Here is a 21,941-nt window from a genome sequence, read left to right on the forward strand (position 1 = left end):
CACCAAGATAACATATTCTGAAATTTGTTTTCACCTGTAAACCTTTACTGAATGTGACTTGTCTATATTTGTTTTTTTCATTGAAATATTACTAATATTTTCAAAGTCTTTATCATATTCCGGTTCTTAGGAAATAAAAATCTAATGAACGTATCAGGCTAAAATTTTCAACATTTCTTCATTTTTTGTTGTTTTATGTTCCATATAAATTTTGAAAGCACAGACTACAAAGTACTAATTTTATAGCCTCAGTCCACGAACTTTTTGATAACCCCTCATAACTTTATATGAAAACTTCAGGTGATATTCTTTTGCCAAAACAAAGTGATCATTTGTTTGAAATTTGTAATGCTATGTAGAGATAATAATATTTTCCCTTAAATTGTAGTAGAATTCATCTGAAGTGTTATTACTAGTGAGGAAACTTCACTCATTACCAGGAACGGTCCAGGTATAGCCATCTTAGGGGTGACTCTAATAAACGAAATATCTTCGCTGCCAATCTGCCATAGATTACTAGTATACCATTGGTGCAATAATTTGACAATGGTACCAGTAAACCATGAACAGGTATTGGCATACAAATATATCGATTTTACCAATGTTACCAACGGAAGTCTAATGGAAACGTTGATAATACTTAAAGAGGGTGTAGCAAAAACTCGCGATTCTAGGGCCCTGTCAGGAATTACTAATTTACACATACACTGTAACCTGAACAAGGCCCCCCACACTGGCCACCAATTGTAGTAGGAAAGGAGAAATGCACGAAGAAAACATATGGCTGAACCGGGAATCGAACCCGGGACCCCTGCATTACTAGTCAGGTGCTATAACCACTGAGCTATCCAGGCCGATATCCACGGTCCGTAAAGCCCGAACTTCTACATATTGTTGCATTTAAAAAAATTCATATGAGTGTCTGCATTAATCTGCAACATAAAAATTCTTCTTTTAATCTGCTACACATTTAGGGAAAATAACAAAAGAACTGCAACACCCTCTTTACCAATTTTACTAATAGGAGTCCAAAAGAAACGTTGGTAATAATGATTTACAGATTTCTGTTTCTTCAAAGTAACATGTAATGGCACAATCATGTCCAGCTAGATCGCAAGAAAATCATAGCAGACTTATAGCCAAGAAACAAACCACATCAGGATCACATTTTCTTATTTTCATCTATGAGTTTTGTATGATCCATTTAATGAATCATGTCTAAACCATACTTCAAAATCATTAATTTGTGAGTTTGGAAACTATGAATTTTTATGTGATTTTGGCATGATTTGAGGAAAAATCGTCTCCACGAATCCGGGATCCAACTGATGTCTTCGATAACTAGTTGTGACATCATTTACCACAGGAGTTAGCAATTTTGTCAATGATTAGAAAATAAAAGGTAAATAGGCATAAATCCTACCAGTGAGCTTCGCGAGCCCTCAATACGCTCGCGAAACTCATTTGTAGGATTTATGCCTGATTACTATTTATTTTCTATTTATTGACAAAATTGCCGACTCCTGTGCATTTACCAACCATAGGCGTCGGAACCAGGGTAAAGCCCCCCCCCCCCCCCCCCCGCCACTTTTTTTTGCAAAAATAGACATTATGTAACGTTAGGCATTGGAAATTGGGATTTACCTTTTTTGTTGGTTTAGCCCCCCCCCCCCCCCTTTCGATTAGCCCCCCCTTCCACTTTCAATTTGCTTCCGACGCCCATGCCAACTACTAGTTAGAATAATCTAACTGTGTCTCGGTACAAGCCCTCACCACCTCGCCTTAAACCGGGTCCGTAGGACAATATCATTTTAACGATAGAACATTCTATCTAGCCAACTACCACATATAGATCGTCTGCAGAAAATATACCATTGGCAAAAAACATCAGTACCACTGGCATGCCAATGGTAATTAATTTTACCAACAGCAACTTTGTCTACCAACAACAGAACTATGAACGCACCTCTGCTGACATTGTTGATATTTGAGGATCACGTGACCTGGTGTTCATATTGTGTTAAGATGGCCAACCACCTGCTGACTCTATGTAAGTTGTACAGACTACAGTACTAATTGTCAGTTTGAGTCTGATGTTGAAACTCTCATTCTACTTTGCCACAGTCAGAAATAGCGTGATCTTTGAGACATTTCACTTCCAAGAAGTTGAAAAAAACTGATAAGGCCTCGGCTGCTCGGTGTTGACTTGCAGGGGAATCCAGTCAAAGCGCCCCCTAATAAAATCGTCCCGGTCAAAGCGTCCCCTGATTTTGGTCAAAGAGTCCCCTTAATTTGGTCAAAGCGTCCCCTAATTTTGGTCAAAGCGCCCCTTATAGAATTTTACAGTAAAATGATGTTACAAAACCGCCCCCAAATATTGGTCAAAGCGTCCCTTGATTTTGGTCAAAGTGCCCCCAAAGCGTCCCCTAATTTTGGTCAAAGCGCCCCGTATAGAATTTTACAGTAAAATGATGTTACAAAACCGCCCCCAAATATTGGTCAAAGCGTCCCCTAATTTTGGTCAAAGCGTCCCCTGATTTGGTCAAAGCGCCCCTTAACATTTTTTTCTGAGGAAAAATTGTCTGGGAAGCAAGGTCAAAACCTCCCTGATTTTGGTCAAAGCATCCCCTGATTTTGGTCAAGGCCGGCGCCCCCTAATATTTTTAGAAACATGTTACGGAATAAAACTGTTTTGTATTTATAATATCATTGTTTGGCAGTTAATTCTATAGGGGGCACTTTGACCAAAATCAGGGGACATTTTGACCATTGCTTTGGGATCGACTCGAAACGTTTTTTTCCTTGTAAAAATATATGAAGGGGCGCTTTGACCAAAACCAGGGGACGCTTTGACCATTTCTTGCGGACAGTAAAGATTGTTTCTATAAAAAAAAAAATTCTGTAAAAAATATGTATTTGTGAGGGGGCGCTTTGACCAAAATCAGGGGGCGCTTTGACTAAAATCAGGGGACGCTTTGACCAATATTTGGGGGGCAGTATTTTTTCTATAAAAATATGTTAGGGGGCACTTTGACCCAAACCAGGGGGCGCTTTGACCAATATTTGGGGGCGGTATTTTTTCTATAAAAATATGTTAGGGGGCGCTTTGACTAAAATCAGGGGACGCTTTGACTAAAGTTAGGGGAGACTTTGATCGGGACGTTTTTATTAGGGGGCGCTTTGACTGGCTCCCATAGTATTCCCCCTTTTGTCCATCATCCGTCCATCCGTCTGTATGTCTGTAAACTTTTCACATTTTCTACTTCTTCTCAGGAACCACTGGATTAATTTTGACCAAACTTGGTACAAAGCATCCTTGGGTGAAGGGGAATTTAAATTGTTAAAATGAAGGGCCAAGTCCACTCACAAGGGGAGATAATCAAGAAAAGACAAAAATAGGGTGGGGTCATCAAAAAAACTTCCTCTCAAGAACCACTAGGCCAGAAAAGCTGAAACTTATGTGGAAGCATCCTGAGGTAGTGTAGATTTAAAACTGTTAAAATCATGACCCCGGGGGGTTGGGCGGGACCACAATGGGGAATCAAAATTTTACATAGAAATATTAAGGAAAAATCTTTAAAAAATCTTCTTCTCAAGAACCACTTGGCCAGAAAAGCTGAAACTTATGTGGAAGGATCGTGAGGTAGTGTAGATTCTAAATTGTTCAAATCATGACCCCCAGGGGTTTCAAAGTTTTACATAGAAATATATAGGAAAAATCTTTAAAAATCTTCTTCTCAAGAACCACTTGGCCAGAAAAGCTGAAACTTAGGTGGAAGCATCCTGAGGTAGTGTAGATTCTAAAATATTCAAATCATGACCCCCGGGGGTTGGGTGGGGCCTCAATGGGGAATCAAAGTTTTATATAGAAATATATGGGAAAAATCTTCTACTCAAGAACCACTGGGCCAGAAAAGCTGAAACTTGTGTGGAAGCATCCTGGTGTAGTGTAGATTCTAAATTATTCAAATCATGACCCCCGAGGGTAGGGCAGGGCCACAAGGGGGAATCAAAGTTTTACATTGAAAGATATAGGAAAAATCTTTGAAAATCTTCTACTCAAGAACCACTGGGCCAGAAAAGCTGAAACTTATGTGGAAGCATCCTGAGGTAGTGTAGATTTTAAATTGTTAAAATCATGACCCCTGGGGGTTGGGCAAGGCCACAATGGGGAATCAAAGTTTTACAATGGGGAATCAAAGCATCCTATGGTAGTGTAGATTTCAAATTGTCTAAATTATGATCAGTGAGGTAGGGTGGGGTCACAATATGTATTACAAGGGGGAAATCTGGTAAAGAACGAAATGGTCAAAGCTTCTCAGGTGAGCGATGTGGCCCATGGGCCTCTTGTTTTGTAAAAGTTTGACAGAAATCTGAATAAGTTTTAACTTTTCTATATTAATTTCATTAAAGTTCAAAATTTCGATTATAATCGATTAATAGTGGATTATGCCCAGCTGATTATTACCGATAATCGATTCTGATTTTTTTCCGATTCCCCATCACTAATATCTTAGCTATATACTCATAATTTTCATAAGTCTTTCTCTGTATGCTACAGATAACTTGAGCACTGAGATCACTATAAGTAATCCCTCACCGGCCTTCTATATGATTATAAATTAAGGCAAAGTCAGTTTATGCTTTTCTCTGGGGAGCACGACATGATCGTCATGTAAAAAAGTAAAACAGGAGGTCACAATGGCATTATATTATAAAGAATCTGTGAAAGTATCATTATAAATTTATTCCAAGGTATAGGAGGAGTTGGGAAAAAGAGCTGGGTACTCTTCAATATTATAGAAATAATATCCCCTAAAAATTTCTACTTTATCCACTAGGGGTCATTATTCTACGGGGGTCAATTTTCCTCACGTGGGTATGCAAATTTTTAGGGTGATGACACTTTTTCTACAAGCAAAAGGGTCATTTTTCGACGTCGAATAATGATAGGGGGTCTTTTTTTGGCGCAGAATAATGACTGGGGGGGGAGGGGTCATTTTTCGCCGCCGAAAAATGACCCACGGTCATCATTCTATGAGGGTATAATCATTCTTCTTTATAACACCCAGGCTCTTTTAACATGTGCATAGAGTGTCACAATGGTAAATAAAATATGATTATAGTTAAATTATTTTTTTCTAATTTGAAAACTATTAATCTGTCAAAAAGAATTGTCTTAGTCCCCTAAGTACACAATCTTCGCCATCTAGTTGCTGACACATTATCAACTTACCACAGTTACCAATTTTTGTATGTAAACATGCAATGCTTAAATTTGAAAAAGTTGTACATGTATCCTTTAAATATAAAATGTAATTAAAATGTATTTATATTCTTTAGATCCATTTTCTGATATAGGTTACAACTAGTATGTGGTATATTATGGAGAAAACTCAGACAATGCTGGATTTATCAGAACGCCTAATTCGAAGTATATCTAGCTGGCACAGTTATGGAGTCTATGAAGATTCTGAAAGCATTGAAGAGCTCATTAATTTAGGAGCAGATGTCAATCATCTTCATGGCACAGTTCTTCCTCTACATTGTGCATGTATGGTCTCTGATGTGGAAAGTCTTCTTATTTTGATACGTAATGGTGCCAATGTAAGTAAGTTATTTTCTTACTCTTTTAAAAAGTTAAAAATGTACATACTAACCTTGTATTATGATTTATGACCATACAAAGAGTAAAGGTGCAGTAACATGCAATTTTTGTTCAATTTGATTTCTTTTAAATATTGACTTATAACATATAATGTGATAAATATGTCAAAAAATTAAAGAAAAATCTGAAAATCAAACGAAAGTCCAAAGTGATTTCTTGCTGACCTGAGTGGAAGGCTCAAGTGAGCTTTTCTGTTTAAAAAAAAATGTCTGTTGCTGTCATTGAAACACTTAGTCAGTTTTAATTAAACCTAGTACAGAGTCTGCTTCAGCAAAGGGGATTCGAGTTTGTTCAAATTATACAGTAAAACTTGGTTATAGTGAATTCCTAGGGACCTGTGAATTTACTTCGCTATATACGTAATTCGTTATATCCATATAACGAATTTGTACAACTATATGTAGCGAATTCGCAATATGCACAATTTTAGCTCTTAGCATTTGTAACTATTCGGAGACCAGATGTGATACATGTAGTAAGGTGTCTGTCTAGCTGTCTGTCTGTCCATCTGTCTATCTGTAAACAATTTTTATCAGGGCTTGCTAAAAGCATAGCCCTGGCTATAGGCGTTATGATCTCCTCAGTGACTATAAATAGACAATGAAAACAAAAAGCAAAACAGCGCTCAAGAAGAAACTTCCGATATACAAAGTAGTTTTCCTGAAATTCATCAAATTGGACAAATCATGAAATAAAATGCAATTTTTAGGCCAGATAAAATTAATCTTTAGATTCTCATCCCCACCCGCCCCTCTCAAAATGTCCCGCCCCGGTGTTTTTTATTTTGATTTTTGGGTGTTAATAAAAGTATTTTTATTTAGCAAGAATTTGGGTCAAAGTTTAAGAGTTGTCTCCCGTCTGTATTAAAAGTCACGTGTCGCTATTTATAGCAAAAGAGGCATGTGAAGAATGGAGAAAAATCGGCAATAAAAGCTGTTTAAATATGTAAGGAAAAGGTAATTTGTCAGTATAGAGTAGGCAGAGAAGAAAAAATAGCATAAAACACATTTAGATATGTGGCATGAGCAGGTTTTTGGGGAGAGATTTTAACTAACAAAAATAGACGAGGAAAATGACAAGTTTTAACAATCTCCAACTGGGTGTGATTTTACTTAGAAGAAAATAAATAAAACATCGTAGGCATACTTTAGAGAATGTTAAGTGCTAAAGAAATGTTAAATCTTAAAACTGTTCAGGCCTAGGTTTTCAGTAGAATATTTTGTTAGAACATTTTATAGATTTTGCAAATGTGACCTATTTTAATGTTGAACATGTCAAGTCTCAAGAACGATCTTTACGGCATTTTTTTTTGCCAGTTAAGTCCACCCATTCTTTTTGAGGAAGGTGGAAATCTATGATATTTTACACAAAACAGAGGGATTTGTTGGTAAAACTAAAAGGTATTGGGGAAAGGCTGATGAAAAGTCATGCATATACAATTTATTGGTATCCCCACCTCATTTTGTATGGGTGTGTATCTGTATATGTGTACTTGATAATCTGTTAATTAACTATAAATATTTAATTTTTTAAAATCAAGAATCTTCTTAAAATATCTAAAAGAATATTAAAAGAATAAAATCTATTCATATTGACATTTAAATAATGAAAAAAAGTGTACAACAATGTACAAAGAGTCCATGTTCTATTGATACTTACAATTTAAAGTCCTACACGCTATAAGAACCCCGAAATTTGTGTGAAACAAAATGATAAATGATTTGAAACACATGAAATGTAAATGAAAAATAATACTTTCCACAAAATTTTACTATAGACGTCGTTGTAATAACAAAACAATTAAGCAATACCTGGCAATTAAGAATTCAGTCTTTTCATGAATATTGATGAAGGATGTGCGTAAATAGTAGGCCTATATATAGACATGCATGTCCACGAGAAATCACAGACGAGGCATGTTGCATATTTTGACAACAATTATTATAATAAAAGGTTAATATGCGTCATAACAGAGTAGATGGTTGCTACTGATTACATTTAAATATAGATATCATTAAGAGTAAGACGCTTGCCATCCACGTCAAAAGTGAGTAGTATCTCAAACAGCCTACCTTGTTTTCTTCACACCATGTTTGTTTATCAATCTAAAAGTAGCGACGTCGTCACATGATGGATTTATTTAAAAATAGCTACTTGTATTGTATTTCTATCCTAGCAGGAATATAAATAATTATAATTTGATAACTTTATAATGCGTTTAATTTTAATGTTGTAATTTACAGTACTTTCGTAACTTTTATTGATAAACAAAATATATAAATCTCCAATCTTGTTCAAACTGGCGCAAGTTATAGCATGTATACTTTTAACATTTATAAAAAAATAAAATCTGCCCATCCGCCCCAATTTTTTTAGCAAATTAGGATGAGAATCTAAAGATTAATTTTATATGACCTTATAGCTCTACTGGTCAGAGACCAGAAGAGCTTATGCGATAGTAAGATGTTCGTTGTCCGTATGTCTAGCTGCCTGTCCATACCTCTAGCTGTCCGTCTGTCTGTAAACAATTTTTCAAAATGCTACTCCTCCTACAGTTTTGGTCTGATTTCGATATAACATGGCACACAAGTAGATTACTTAAGAAATAAGGTATCATTTTAAAACATCTGTCGGGATATAAATGTGGTCACGAGATTAAATTCCATAAAGCCCAAAGGGCTTTATGATGAATTTAATCTCTTACCAACCCGTATTTATAGCCCGATAGATGTTTTAAAATTATACCTTATTACTTATATTTACATTTGTGTATTATTCATACTTTAAATTTGCCTGATTGTGACTTTTAACGTGTAAAATGCATTATTTTTCAAACCCAACGGCATGTATGTAATCCACTGAATGCGCGTCGGCGGCACTGAGAAGTTACATTGCACATCTATGACCTCTTGACCCCCCTACCTGTATTTATACAGTTATAGATACGCATTGACAGTAGTGTTATATAAAGGAAAACATTCGCAAATGTAAATATACTAAGATACATAATTTAGTACATCTGTTTTTCATTTTGATGATCTGTTTTTGAATTTGATGAACGGTGTTGCCATGGTTACTAAAAATAGAAATTCCTTTAAAACGCTACTCCTCATACAATTTTGGTCTGAGCTCAATAGAATTTGTCACACAAGTAGACTACACTAAGATACATAATTTAGTGCATTGGTTTTTGATTTCAATGAACAGTGTTGCCGTGGTTCACTAAAATTAGAAATTTCGGTGAACTTCCTTTAAAATGTTACTTTTCCGACAGTTTTGGTCTGATTTCAATATTACTTGGCACACAAATAGGCTACACTATGATACATAATTTAGTGCATTGGTTTTTGATTTCGATGAATGATGTTGCCATGGTTACTAAAAATAGAAATTTCAGTAAAATTCCTTTAAAATGCTACTCCTCCTACAGTTTTGGTCTGATTTCAATAAAATTTGTCACGCAAGCAGGCTACACTAAGATACCGGGTACATAATATAGTGCATCGGTTTTTGATTTCGATGAACAGTGTTGCCATGGTTACTAAAAATAGAAATTTCTATGAGATTTTTTAAAAATGCTACTCCTCTTATATGGAGGGTAATCGTGTTCAAAAATCCAGACTTATAAGTTTGTAAATCTAGACATGTAAGTTTGTTAATCCAAACTTGTAATCATATCAGTTTCATAGTCTACATATGTAAGTAGGTATTTAAATCCCAACATCCAAGTATGTAATTCCGAACATACAACTGTGTTGACTCTGATTTTATATTATGAATGTGTGTACTTTGTATCTTGTAAACTTTTTTTTCCAGAATTTATATTTCCGCGCTCTGAATAAAACACACAGACAATCACAACTCTACAAATGTAAAGCCTACATGTTTGTTGAATTTTGTTAGTGCAAAACTATGGAGGGGCATAAGTACCACGAAACTTTTTAAATGTTCTTATTTTTTTTTAACTTTTTATTTTCCAAAATAGATAAATTCCAAAGACTTCATTTGGAATTTAACTTCTTTTTTTTTTACGGCCTTTTTTTTAAATAAAGAGATCTTGCTCAAACAGTCTAATCTATGTATAAATATTTCTCAAGAACAAGAATTTTCATTATTTGAATAACTGTATGATATAATTCTTGTGCTTTGCTCTCTTTTTCAGGCCCGTAGAAAGCAATTTCATAAGGGGGATCAGATGGCACAAAACAAAAATTTCTTGACACCCCCCCCAAAAAAAGAGACTTAACTATCTGTTTAGGGGATATAACAATCCTTGATTTCTTTACTCATGTATTTACCAACAAAATTATTGAGGGGACACAATATTGGAAATGAATTATGTTATTGGAATACTGTAAATCACTTTTTATTCGCGAGAACATTATTGTCCCCCGCTTGAAAAGTGGGGGATATTAATTTGGGTTTGTCCGTCCGTCCGTCTGTCCGTCCGTCCGTCCGTCCGTCCGTCTTTCTGTCTGTCTGTAACGCTTTCGTTTCCACACGATATCTCGAGAACCCTTTGAGCTTTTGCAATGAAATTTAGCATAGCAACTCCCTATGGACTAAAGAAGACCCCTATTGATTTTGAGGTCAAAAGGTCAAAGGTCAAGGTCATAAATATGCAAATTCTGTATGTTAAAACACTTTCGTTTCCACACGATATCTCTAGAACCATTTGAGCTATTGCAATGAAATTTTACATAACAACTCCCTGTGGCCTAAAGAAGACCCCTATTTATTTTGAGGTCAAAAGGTCAAAGTTCAAGGTCGTAAATTTATACATTCTGTCTGTGTGTAACACTATCATTTCCGGGCGATATTTCAAGAAGATTTTGAGCTGATGCAATGTAATTTTATACCAAAACTCCCTAGGACGTCTCTCGCCCCTCTCAAAGTGCCCCGCCCCGTTTGTTTTATTAGTATTTATAGTATTACATGTCGCTATTTTTACTGCAGGGGCATGAGGAGAGTTATTGCGTATAAAACAGGTTCTCGGCGGACTTTATGTTCTTATTACATCTATAAGAACTGTTTAATAAAGGCTAAATAATTCAAACACCATGGATTGTGTAAAATTTTGAGCATACCGAACATGAAAACATGAATATATACATGTATGTGACTTCAGTTCTGCATATACTTCACTCCGTGTAAAGCGACTCCGTGGTCTAGTGGTTATGTCTCTCGCTTCAAATGTGAGAGGCCCCGGGATCGAATCTCGGTCAGACCGTTCTTTTTTTTTTTTTTTTTTTTTTTTAAATAATTTTTTTTTTTTTTTTTTTTAATAAATGATAGTATTCAGCATGTGAAATGAAAAATTTATGAGGTTATAATATCATCATTACAGTGTGATAAATATTCCATATGAAAAAATCTTCTATACACATAATAAAGAATAAGCAATCAAATCTTTATACGCATATTGACATACATGTATTTTATTTCCTTCAGTATACATGTATACATTTAATAATTCTACAAATTGTCAGGGGAAGCCGACTTTTTCCCTAAGCGGGGGACACGAATTCTCTGAATTAGCTTGTTTTAATAAAAATATCATGTTCAAAAATCTTATTTATAAGTTTGTAAATCTAGACCTGTAAGTTTGTTAATCCGAACTTGTAATCATATCAGTTTCATAGTCTACATATGTAAGTAGGTAGTCCCGACATCCAAGTATATAATTCCGAACATACAACTGTGTTGATTTTATATTATGAATGTGTGTTCTTTGTATCTCTGATGTTGTAAACTTTTTTTTCTGGAATTTATATTTTCGCACTCTGAATAAAACACAAAGACAATTCATTAGTCTGCAAATGTAAAGTCTGCATGTTGTCACATTTTGTTAATTGAATTTTGTTATTGCGAAAGTATGGAGGGGCATCAGTGCCACAATTTTTTTTATTTAAACATCTTTTTCAAAATGAAATAAATTATTTTCAAAGAATGAAATTATTATTTTGTGAGTTCTTTAGACATCTTTGCATGATTTAAGGTATGTACATATTTCAAGGATAGATATGCATAGAAAATGCATGTACATTTAACATGTAGGCCTATACCTACGTATCTAATACTGTATTACCTTTATCATATCCTCATTTATTTAGTGCAATTTCATTCCTAAATACACTTTATATATGCTGTGATAAATTTCCGCTGAAAATGTCTGCATTCATAGCGTAAATTAATACCACGTGGAAAAAAGTATGTCTACAGTATTTGACCATGGGATAAGAATCATGCACGGCTTGCGCGGATCTAGAGCAGCTTCATTTTTAAGGTTTCCAAGTAGATGCAGATGCATATCAATGTATATTGAGGGGAGTGGGGGAGGGGGCTAAAAATAAAAAGCAAGCAATAAATAAACTGGTAAAACTCCTTCCTCGTGGGAAGCGTTGTTTGGGATCTTTCTTAAACTTTTCAGTAGTTTTTTGCAATGCAAGAATTTGCAAGGGTTTGATGATACTGAAAAAAGAAGTAGGGAGGGGGATGCAGCCTTTAAATAAATTTTCATATATAACAGTTGCAATAGTTTATTCTCCACACAAAATATGGGGAACCCAACCTTTTGCTCCCTCTTTTACTTCGGCCCTGAGACTCGATGATGTTTAAAAAAAAATTCTCAGTCCTACTTTGAAAAAATAATGTGATGACAATATCAGTTTAAAGACACTAATCAGGGTCGTCTGCAAAGGGCGGTGGTTGCCGCCCCAATAATTTTGCCAAAAAAATGAAATAAAGAAAAATTAATTTTAATTGAGAAATACAGAATCACGAAAGTTGTATTTGCAATATCTATGGACAAGTAATTTGATATTTGTGTCCCATATAAGCTGCCAATCAAAAAAAGAGGTTATATTTATCATATTTGAAACATCATGCACCATGGCCCTAAACTAAGACAAGCTCACTTTTGATCACAGTCTCACTATTACTGAATGAATTAATACAATATAGAAAAGGGAGATTGATCAAAAGTGAGTTTATCTAAGTTTTATGGCCCCAAGCCAGGTCCGTAGGCAGGGAGTGGTGTGCCAGTGTAGACTACTGTAGATCACTGAATTTTTGCGACACCTTATTTTCGCGAGATAGTCATTGACTCTTGATTAGCGAGACAAAATTTTCACGAATTCTGGTTATTGCTCTATATAATCTTAAGGAATACTATTATACGCAAGAATTAAATTTTCGCGAGCACACTGTCTTGCGTATTTATGCGAAAATAATGTTCTCGCAAATAAAAAGTGATTTACAGTATTCCAATAACATAAAAGCATTTCCAATATTGTGTCCCCTCAATAATTTTGTCGGTAAATACATAAGAAAAGAAATCAAAGATTGCTATGTCCCCTCAACAGTTAGTTAAGTCTCTTTTTTTTGGGGGGGGGGGATGTCAAGAAATTTTTGATTTGTGCCCACTGATCCCCCATATGAAATTGGTTTCTACGGGCCTAAAAAAGAGAGAAAAACGCAAAAATTATATCATACAGTTTTTAAGATAGTGAGCCTCTCTGATCACAATTTGTCCAATGTCCGTCTGTCTGTCCAGCTCTCCGTCTGTCTGTAAACTTTTCACATTTTCGACTTCTTCTCAACTTGCCACAAAGCATCCTTGGGTAAAGGGGATTCAAATTTGTTCAAATGAAGGGCCATGCCCTCATTCAAAGGGAGATAATTGGGAATTAATGAAAATTTGGTGGCATGTTTTAAAAATCTTCTCAAGAACCACTGTGCCAGGAAAGATGAAACTGATGGAGAAACATCCTTAGGTAGTGTAGATTCAAGCTTGTTCAAATCATGACCCCGGGGGTAGGGCGGGGCCAATATGGCCGACCAAAGCAGGGCTCGACATTAACGCTTGTCCGCTTGTCCGGTACCAATGAAAAGTAAAATACGGACAAGTGAATATTGCTGGGCACTTGTCCGATTGGACAAGTGCATTTTAATGTAAAGGGATCTCTAAATACTAAAAAGAACGACTGTTGACAGCTATATTGGTGGTCTCAAGACGGAAGCTGTACATAAAATCCAGACTTTGATCCCGATATGTATCGCTATATTAACTGAGTTCAATTTCAATCGGGATCGAAGTTCACTAATTGCATACTACTGAAAAGTCATGGAAGATATGAACCGAAGTGTGAATTGTTTGATGTTGACAGGTTCACTTGTGGACATTTATGTTATTGTCAGGACAGAAAGCCTAGATAAAATTTTGTTTTATATGTTTGTTGTATTTATCAGTGACATCACGAATCAATCAAGCCATGTGTAATGGACTTTATTTTAATTTTCAAGTTGAAACTATTGAACTTTATTGAAAAATTTTCGGACAAGTGAAGTTGAAATTCGGACAAGTAAATGTCTTGGTCACTTGTCCAAATGGACAAGTAGGAAAAAAAGTTAATGTCGAGCCCTGCCAAGTTTTACATAGAAATATATAGGAAAATTCTTTGAAAATCTTCTTCTCAAGAATAACAAAACCATTATTGATCATATTTATATGGAAGCATCCTCAGGTAGTGTAGATTCAAGTTTTTCCAAATCATGACCCCCGGGAGTAGGGCGGGGCCAAAATGGCCGACCAAAGTTTAACGTAGAAATATATAGGAAAATTCTTTAAAAATCTTTTTCTCAAGAAAAGTAAAGCCATAATTGATCATATTTATATGGAAGCATCCTCAGGCTGTGTAGATTCAAGTTTGTTCAAATCATGACCCTCTGGTGTAGGGCAGGGCCAAAGTGGACGATAAAAATTTTACGTAGAAATTAATAGGAAAATTTTTTTAAAATCTTCTTCTCAAGAATAGCAAAGACATAATTGATCATATTTGTATGGAAGCATCCTCAGGTAGTGTAGATTCAAGTTTGTTCAAATCATGACTGCCGGGGGTAGGGTGGGGCCACAATGGCCGACCAAAGTTTTACATAGAAATATACCGGAACTTTTTTTTTAAATCTTCTCAAGAATAGCAAAGCCATGATTGGTTATGGGACTACTTTTGGATTTAAACTTTTCAAAAATAAACAATTTTCTACTTTTTCCTAGCCACAGTGCTCAGATGAGGCCCATGGGCCTCTTGTTGATTTTGATGCTTGATGTTGCCGTGATAACTAAAATTGAAAATTCTTTGAAGTTTTATTAAAAGCTACTCCTAAAGTTGTAGTCTTATTGCAATCTTGCAACAAAAAGAGACTTGATCAAGGATCATTATTCTATTTATTGCTTTTGTAAAGTTTTAGTCCCAACTGCTATTTTTGTCCCCCGCTTTCGCGAAAGCGAGGGGACATTAAATCTCATTCGTCTGTCCGTCGGTCCGTCTGTCCGTCAGTCTGTCCGTCCGTCACAAAAACTTTAACCTTGCCCATAACTTTTGATTTAGTGGAGCTATGATTTTCATATTTCATATGTGTATTCCTTGTGACAAGACCTTTCTTTGGGTACCACCAAATTTAACCTTTTGACCTTGACCTTAAAGTTTCAACTACTTTTACTAAAAAATTCATAACTTTTACTTTGGCCATAACTTTTGAATGGTAGGTACTAGGACTTTCATATTTCAAATATTTACTCTTTGTGACAAGATCTTTCATTGAATACCAACAACTTTGACCTTTTGACCTTGACCTTGGAAATTAGCGTACTTATGAAAAACTATATCCTTGACCATAATTTTTGAACGGTAAAGGCTACGGCTTTTATACTTCACGTATGTTATTCTTGTAAGAAGACCTTTTATTGGATACCAAGAACTTTGTCCTTTTGACCTTGACCTTGGAGTTTTAACTACTTTTTAAAAATTATAACCTTGGTCACAACTTTTGAACGGTAGATACAAGGATTTTTATATTTCACACATGTATTCTTTGAGGCAACACCTTTCATTGGATACCAACAACTTTGACCTTTGGACCTTGACCTTGGAGATTTACGTACTTCTGAAAAAACTTTAACCTTGACCATAACTTTTAAACGGTAAGGTTAGGGCTTTCGTATTTCACGTATGTAGTCCTTGTGAGAAGACCTTTCATTGCATACCAAGAACTTTGACCCTTTGACCTTAACCTTGGAGTTTTAACTACTTTTTAAAAACGTTAACCTTGGTCACAACTTTTGAACGGTAGAAACTAGGACTTTCATATTTTAAATATATGTATTCTTTATGGCAAGACCTTTCATGGGATACCAAAAACTTTGACCTATTTACCTTGACCCTAAAAATAATATCTTGCCCACAAAGATACCGAAAGCGGGGGACCACAATTCTTTGAATTTGCTTGTTCTCTTCCTCTATTATAAATACAAACCAGTAACTGTACAGTCTCGACAGAGACTTCTGGTTTAATGCTGAATTTAACCTACGTTTTAAGGATGAGTGAATATGTTTAAGTTTTTAAATCAGGTTCATTCTAAAGCAGGTAGATGTCCTATGTTAAGCAAACTTGCATGGATAATACATTTAAGGATGCACATTAATGGACTTGCTTCGGATGCTGGATCCAACGAATATTTTCCAAATAACGGACTAGGTTAAAGTTATGGGTGCTGGCCCATCATCAAGAAACTGTAATGCCTAATATTAACCAAACTTGCATGAGTGATGCATCAAGGGATGAACACATGTACTCTCAAACTTGCTTCAAATGCTTAATTTGAATAATTATTATATTTTCTTGATGGGCGACTAGTTTGAAATTTTTGGATAGGTCTATTCCCATGTAACTGCAATCCATATTGGATTAAAATTGCATAAATTTTGCATTTTGGGATGTAAACTCATAGAATGTTGGTTAATGGTGGGACATTTGTTGAGGCGAGCTCTGTAATCTCTGCTTACCTATGTTTTATTTTTAGCTCACCTCAACGAAGTTGGGGGAGCTTATGTAATACCGTCGGTGTCGGCGTCCCGGGTTAAGGTTAAGTTTTTTGGAGCAGTTTTCTTTTTAAGTACTTCTATGTCCTATATTGATTAGACATGCATGGAAGATGTTTCTAGTGTTTTTCACTGTACCAGTCAAAGTTTCAGATGCTGCAATTTCAGCAAAGGAATAACCAGGTTAATGTATTTGGAGCAGGTTAACATTTTTGGTGCAGTTTTTGGTGTAGGTCTCATTTCCGAGTAACTATAAGCCCTATGTTGACCAAACTTGCATGGATGCACACTACCAGGCTTGCTTCGGATGCTGAATCTGACCTACATTTTCCGCATGAGTGAACAGGTTTATGTTTTTGGTGCAGGTCTCATTTCCAAGTAACTATGAGCACTATAGTGACCAAACTTGCATGGATCATACATCTAAGGATGCATACTACCAGACTTGCTTCGGATGCTGAATCTGACCTACATTTTCTGGATGAGTGAACAGGTTAAAGTTTTGGGTGCAGGTTTCGTTTCAAAGATACTATGAGCCCTATAATGACCAAACTTACATGGTTGGTACATCTTAGGATGCATACTACCAGACTTGCTTTGGATGCTGAATCTGACCTACATTTTCTGGTTGAGTAAATAGCTTAAAGTTTTTAGTGCAGGGTTCATTTCCAAGTTACTATGAGCCCTATAATGACCAAACTTGCATGGATGGTACATCTTAGGATGCATACTACCAGACTTGCTTCGGATGCTGAATCTGACCTACATTTTCTGGATGAGAGAACAGGTTAAAGTTTTTGGTGCAGGATTCATTTCCAAGTAACTTTGAGCCCTATAATGACCAAACTTGCATGGATGGTACATCTAAGGGTGCATTCTACCAGGCTGGCTTCAGATGCTGAATCTGACCTACATTTTCTGGATTAGTGAAAAGGTGAGTTTTTTTATACAGGTTTCATTTCCAAGTAACTTTGAGCTCTATGTTGAGCAAACTTGCATGGATGATACATCTTAGGATGCACACTAATGGACTTGCTTCAGATGCTGAATTCGACATACATTTTCCAGATAATGGACCTCGTAAAAGTTATACATGCAGGTCTATTACCAAGAAACTATAAGGCTTATATAAACCAAACTTGCACAAATGATGCATCAAGGGATGAAAACTCTCAAACTTGGATCAGATGCTGGATTTTAATTATGTTTTCATGATGGAGAACTAGTTTGAAGTTTTTATATAGGTCTATTCCAAAGTATCAAATCAAAATTGCGTAAGTTTTGCATTTTTGGATGTACACTTTTTGTTGGTTAATTGTGTGACTTTGCCTTACTTAAAGACAACATTCGTTGAGGTGAGCTCTGTAATCTCTGATTACCTATGTTTGTAGTCAGTGACTACATATGTTAAACCAATCTGATTAAAAACAGATCCTTTGATTTGCTCACATAGATTGCTGCACAAGGTAGCTATCTATGTGAGTGAGTCAAAGGATCTGTATTTAAACAGATTGATGTAAAACATTCCTTATTTTGTAATATTTAGGTGACTTCTGGTCACTCCAGTATTTTCAAACACAAAACTTACAGATATCCACAGGTTTAGGTATGAACTTAAATCCAACATTGATAGAAAGATTTGAAGCTTTTCACTTTCAAGTTAGTACTTTATGAAATATGTTTTCTCCAATAGATAAATCTTCAGGATGGATATGGAAGAAGGGCTATTCACTATGCTGCTGAGAAAAATTCTGAATGTACAGAAGTTCTTGTAAAGCATGGATCAAGCATCAATGCTGGAGATGCTAATCAAGATACAGCACTCCACTGGGCTGTGTTTAAAAATAATGAACCTTGTGTTAAACTACTGCTAGAAAAGGGAGCAATCGTAGATGCCAGAGACTACAATGAGGACACACCTCTCAGCTGGGCAGCACGAAAAGGAAACATTGAAGTGATGAGATTATTGTTAGATTATAATGCATCTGTAAATCTTCGCAATGCAAATGGAGAGACTCCGATCTCGCGAACTTTACATTTACAAAATATTGGTTTAAATACAACTTCAGATGATGCCTGTTTAGAGCTTCTATTTTTGGCTGGAGGAAAAATTGAATATAAACATCAAAATATTAAGCACACAAACAGCAATGAGACTTTGAAATGTATTGTGAAATATTCAACTAATGTACGAAGTCTGCGAGATCTAAGCATATATACAGTACGTTCTTCTCTAGGTTATCAGTATTTGCCTAAAATAGTTGAGAAGCTGCCCATTCCATATCAAATTAAAAAAATTGTTCTCCTAAAGAAATAAAGTATGGATTCAGATTTTTTTTTTTCTTTCAACTTCAAACTTACCAGTGGAACCGCCGACCACCCCGATAAAGCTTATTTTATCAAGATAAGTCAAGAGGTAATATTGTGTCAATGTGTCTCATTGTATATTGGCAATAATGGGCGATCAAAATTTTACATTTATATATAGGAAATATCCTTTAAAAGTCTTCTCAAGAGCAGTACAATCATGATTGGTAATATTTTTACGGAAGCATCGTCAAATACCTTCAATTCAAATGATGTATTCAGAACTACAAAAGATGCATGTGACCTTTAGAAGAGAACAATTTTCCGGGAAAAATATTTAAAAATCAAAGTGGGAGTCTACGATTTAAAATTTCAGATACTAGTGTTACTAAAATGTGTTATTCTAATGCTAAGATTAACTTAATACTTAATTTTTTTTCCTGGACTTTCCGGATATATTATTTACTATATCTGTCACAATATATTGAAAGAATTCAGAGAAGTAATTAAAAATAAACATTTCAGAATCAGCATAAAACATTTCACTGCTAGAAGTAGCTCTGTTTGCAACCAGAATGGAAATATAGGATTCTAAACTTAACAATACATTCAAATATATTTCAAAACGGAAAAACTGATTGTTCTCTTCTAAAAAAAAAAAACTTCCGCCAAAAAAGATAGATCCTTGCTTAATCATATTTGAATGGAAAAAGATGGGGAACAAGGTGAGCAGAATGCCTACACGTCGGATATTAAGAAATCATATTCAATATGTGAATTGAGTGATTAAATTAGCTTCTCATTATTTGAAATTTATGAATGGAAAAACTTCTCTGAGAAAAAAAAAACTCTCGTAAAAATTTTTCCTTTATAAAAATATTACATGTTTTTCGTGGGGCTCGAACCCTAGCAATAAAAATCCGACGCATTAAACTACTTTGAGACTAAGGTGCTAACCACTATGCTGTATGGTTTATGACGACCCTTGACTTAATGGACTTAAAGTATTTCTTGAAAAGCTGCGAATGTTTCGTAATAAAAGTGTACTTTTATGTAAAAGTGTACTAAGGTGTAGTGGCATTTAGTGGATCTTCTCTCCATTATTTTTGTAAACCACAAAATGCATGTTTTATTGCAAACTTTTAGGATTATCTTTTTTAAAAAAATGGAGTGAAGACCCACTCATATTGAAAAAATTTGATAAAGTATGAGAAAATGATCGCTTTTGGTGGTTTTCGTGTTTGCCTTTTTCATAGGCAAATATATTCAGTCTTCGAGAGATTTTTGTAAATTGTAGCGATTTTATTTGAAGTATACTTAATATTAGATGAAATATAAAAAAAAAAGGATATAACTGAGATTAGATTTTTCACTTCTTATCTGTCGCACTTAAGGCACTTCGTCCGCCCCCCCCCCCCCCCCCCCCAATCTTCTTTAATCATGATTTTTCATGCATGTAGTTTAATTTGCATTGTAGAATCCAGACTTAAGGTTAGGACTTTAAAATGATGCAGGTTTTTAGCTCACCTGAGCCGAAGGCTCAAGTGAGCTTTTCTGATCAAAATTTGTCCGTCGTCTGTCGTTGTCGTAAACTTTTCCCATTTTCATCTTTTTCTCAAGAACCACTGGGCCAATTTCAACCAAACTTGGCACAAAGTATCCTTGGGTGAAGGGGATTCAAGATTGTTCAAATGAAGGGCCACGCCCTCTTGCAAGGGGAGATAATTATGAATTAGTGAAAAATTAATAGCATTTTTAAAAAATCTTCTTCTCAAGAACCACTGGGCCAGGAAAGATGAAACTCATGTGGAATCATCCTCAGGTAATGTAGATTCAAGTTTATTCAAATCATGACCCCCGGGGCTAGGGTGGGGCCAAAATGGCCGACCAAATTTTTACATAGGAATATATAGGAAAAATCTTTAAAAATCTTCTTCTCAAGAACCACTGGGCCATGAAAGATGAAACTCATGTGGAATCATCCTCAGGTAGTGTAGATTCAAGTTTGTTCAAATCATGACCCCCGGGGCTAGGGTGGGGCCAAAATGGCCGACCAAAGTTTTAAATAGGAATATATAGGAAAAATCTTTTGAAAATCTTCTTCTCAAGAACCACTGGAATAGGAAAAATGAAACTCATGTGGAATCATCCTCAGGTAGTGTAGATTCAAGTTTGTTCAAATCATGACCCCCAGGGCTAGGGTGGGGCCAAAATGGCCAACCAAAGTTACATAGAAATACATACAAAAAATCTTTTAAACTCTTCTTCTTCTTAAGAACCACTGGGCCAGAAAAGATGAAACTCATGTGGAATCATCCTCAGGTAGTGTGGATTCAAGTTTGTTCAAATCATGACCCCCGGGGCTAGGGTGGGGCCAAAATGGCCAACCAAAGTTTTACATAGGAATAGATAGGAAAAATCTTTTAAAAATCTTAAGAATCATTGAGAAAGGAAAAATGAAACTTAAATGAAACTAGTGCTAATTGTAACGGGGACTGTTACAGATGTTCCCCAAACGCTCCCCAACTCCCTTTTGGTGCCATATTCCCTGGAGGCTTCATTAAATAGGACAAACTCTATGCATTTAAGACTTTAACTACGTTTACTCAGAAGTGTACCAAGTTCATTCAAATTTAAGCATTGCACGCTTGCGCATGTCAATGCATGTGCGTAATGACCATATCATCTTCTCTACACAATCTATATATTTTGATATACTAAATATTATAGTATTTAATCCAAAAGTTTTAAAAATACGCTCATTCAAATGTATTTTTTTATTTTACTCTTTTCACGTGCACGCACGTGCATACATGAGCATGGTGACCATACCTTCTTGTAGAAGTCCATTACATCTATCTATGTTCTAAATCCCACCCCGTTTGGTTGTAAACCAAAGGAGTAATAGCTGTTTAAAGTTTAATCCAATCAGATTGCAGCGCATGTACACGCACGTGCATGCATGTGCATGGTGACCATACCTTCTTGTAGAAGTCCATTATATCTATCTATGTTCCAAATCCCATCCCGTTTGATTGTAAACCAAGGGAGTTATAGCTATTTAAAATTGCAGCCAATCAGGTTAC

General features: G+C 35.5%; 1 protein-coding gene across 3 annotated transcripts; it reads left to right on the forward strand.

Annotated features, from left to right (window-relative positions):
• The first annotated feature begins 1,961 nt into the window (after positions 1-1,961).
• LOC134243079 (ankyrin repeat and SOCS box protein 8-like) lies at positions 1,962-18,879 on the forward strand. Of its 3 annotated transcripts, none has more exons than XM_062725300.1 (3): positions 1,962-2,050; positions 5,362-5,607; positions 18,242-18,879. In XM_062725300.1, exons 2-3 carry the CDS (start codon positions 5,374-5,376, stop codon positions 18,863-18,865), a joined length of 858 nt encoding a protein of 285 aa, XP_062581284.1. In that variant the 5' UTR covers positions 1,962-2,050; positions 5,362-5,373; the 3' UTR covers positions 18,866-18,879. The 3 variants fall into 3 exon arrangements, 2 of the variants coding, with proteins under 2 accessions (XP_062581284.1, XP_062581283.1); XM_062725299.1 differs by having other exon boundaries at positions 1,980-2,050; positions 5,344-5,607; XR_009986964.1 differs by lacking the exon at positions 1,962-2,050 and having other exon boundaries at positions 5,472-5,611; positions 18,242-18,381.
• The last annotated feature ends 3,062 nt before the right edge of the window (positions 18,880-21,941 follow it).

This window comes from Saccostrea cucullata, unplaced genomic scaffold (assembly GCF_032062105.1).
Source record: "Saccostrea cucullata isolate Sc308-1 unplaced genomic scaffold, CSIRO_AGI_Scuc_v1 ctg6883, whole genome shotgun sequence".
Lineage (NCBI taxonomy): Eukaryota > Metazoa > Mollusca > Bivalvia > Ostreida > Ostreidae > Saccostrea > Saccostrea cuccullata.

Excerpts from the sequence above, each read along its gene's own strand:
- LOC134243079 (XM_062725300.1), top strand. The coding sequence starts at position 5,374 with ATGTGGTATATTATGGAGAAAACTCAGACAATGCTGGATTTATCAGAA. Across the intron at positions 5,608-18,241 it reads TGATACGTAATGGTGCCAAT|ATAAATCTTCAGGATGGATA; the intron begins GTAAGTAAGTTA and ends TTTCTCCAATAG.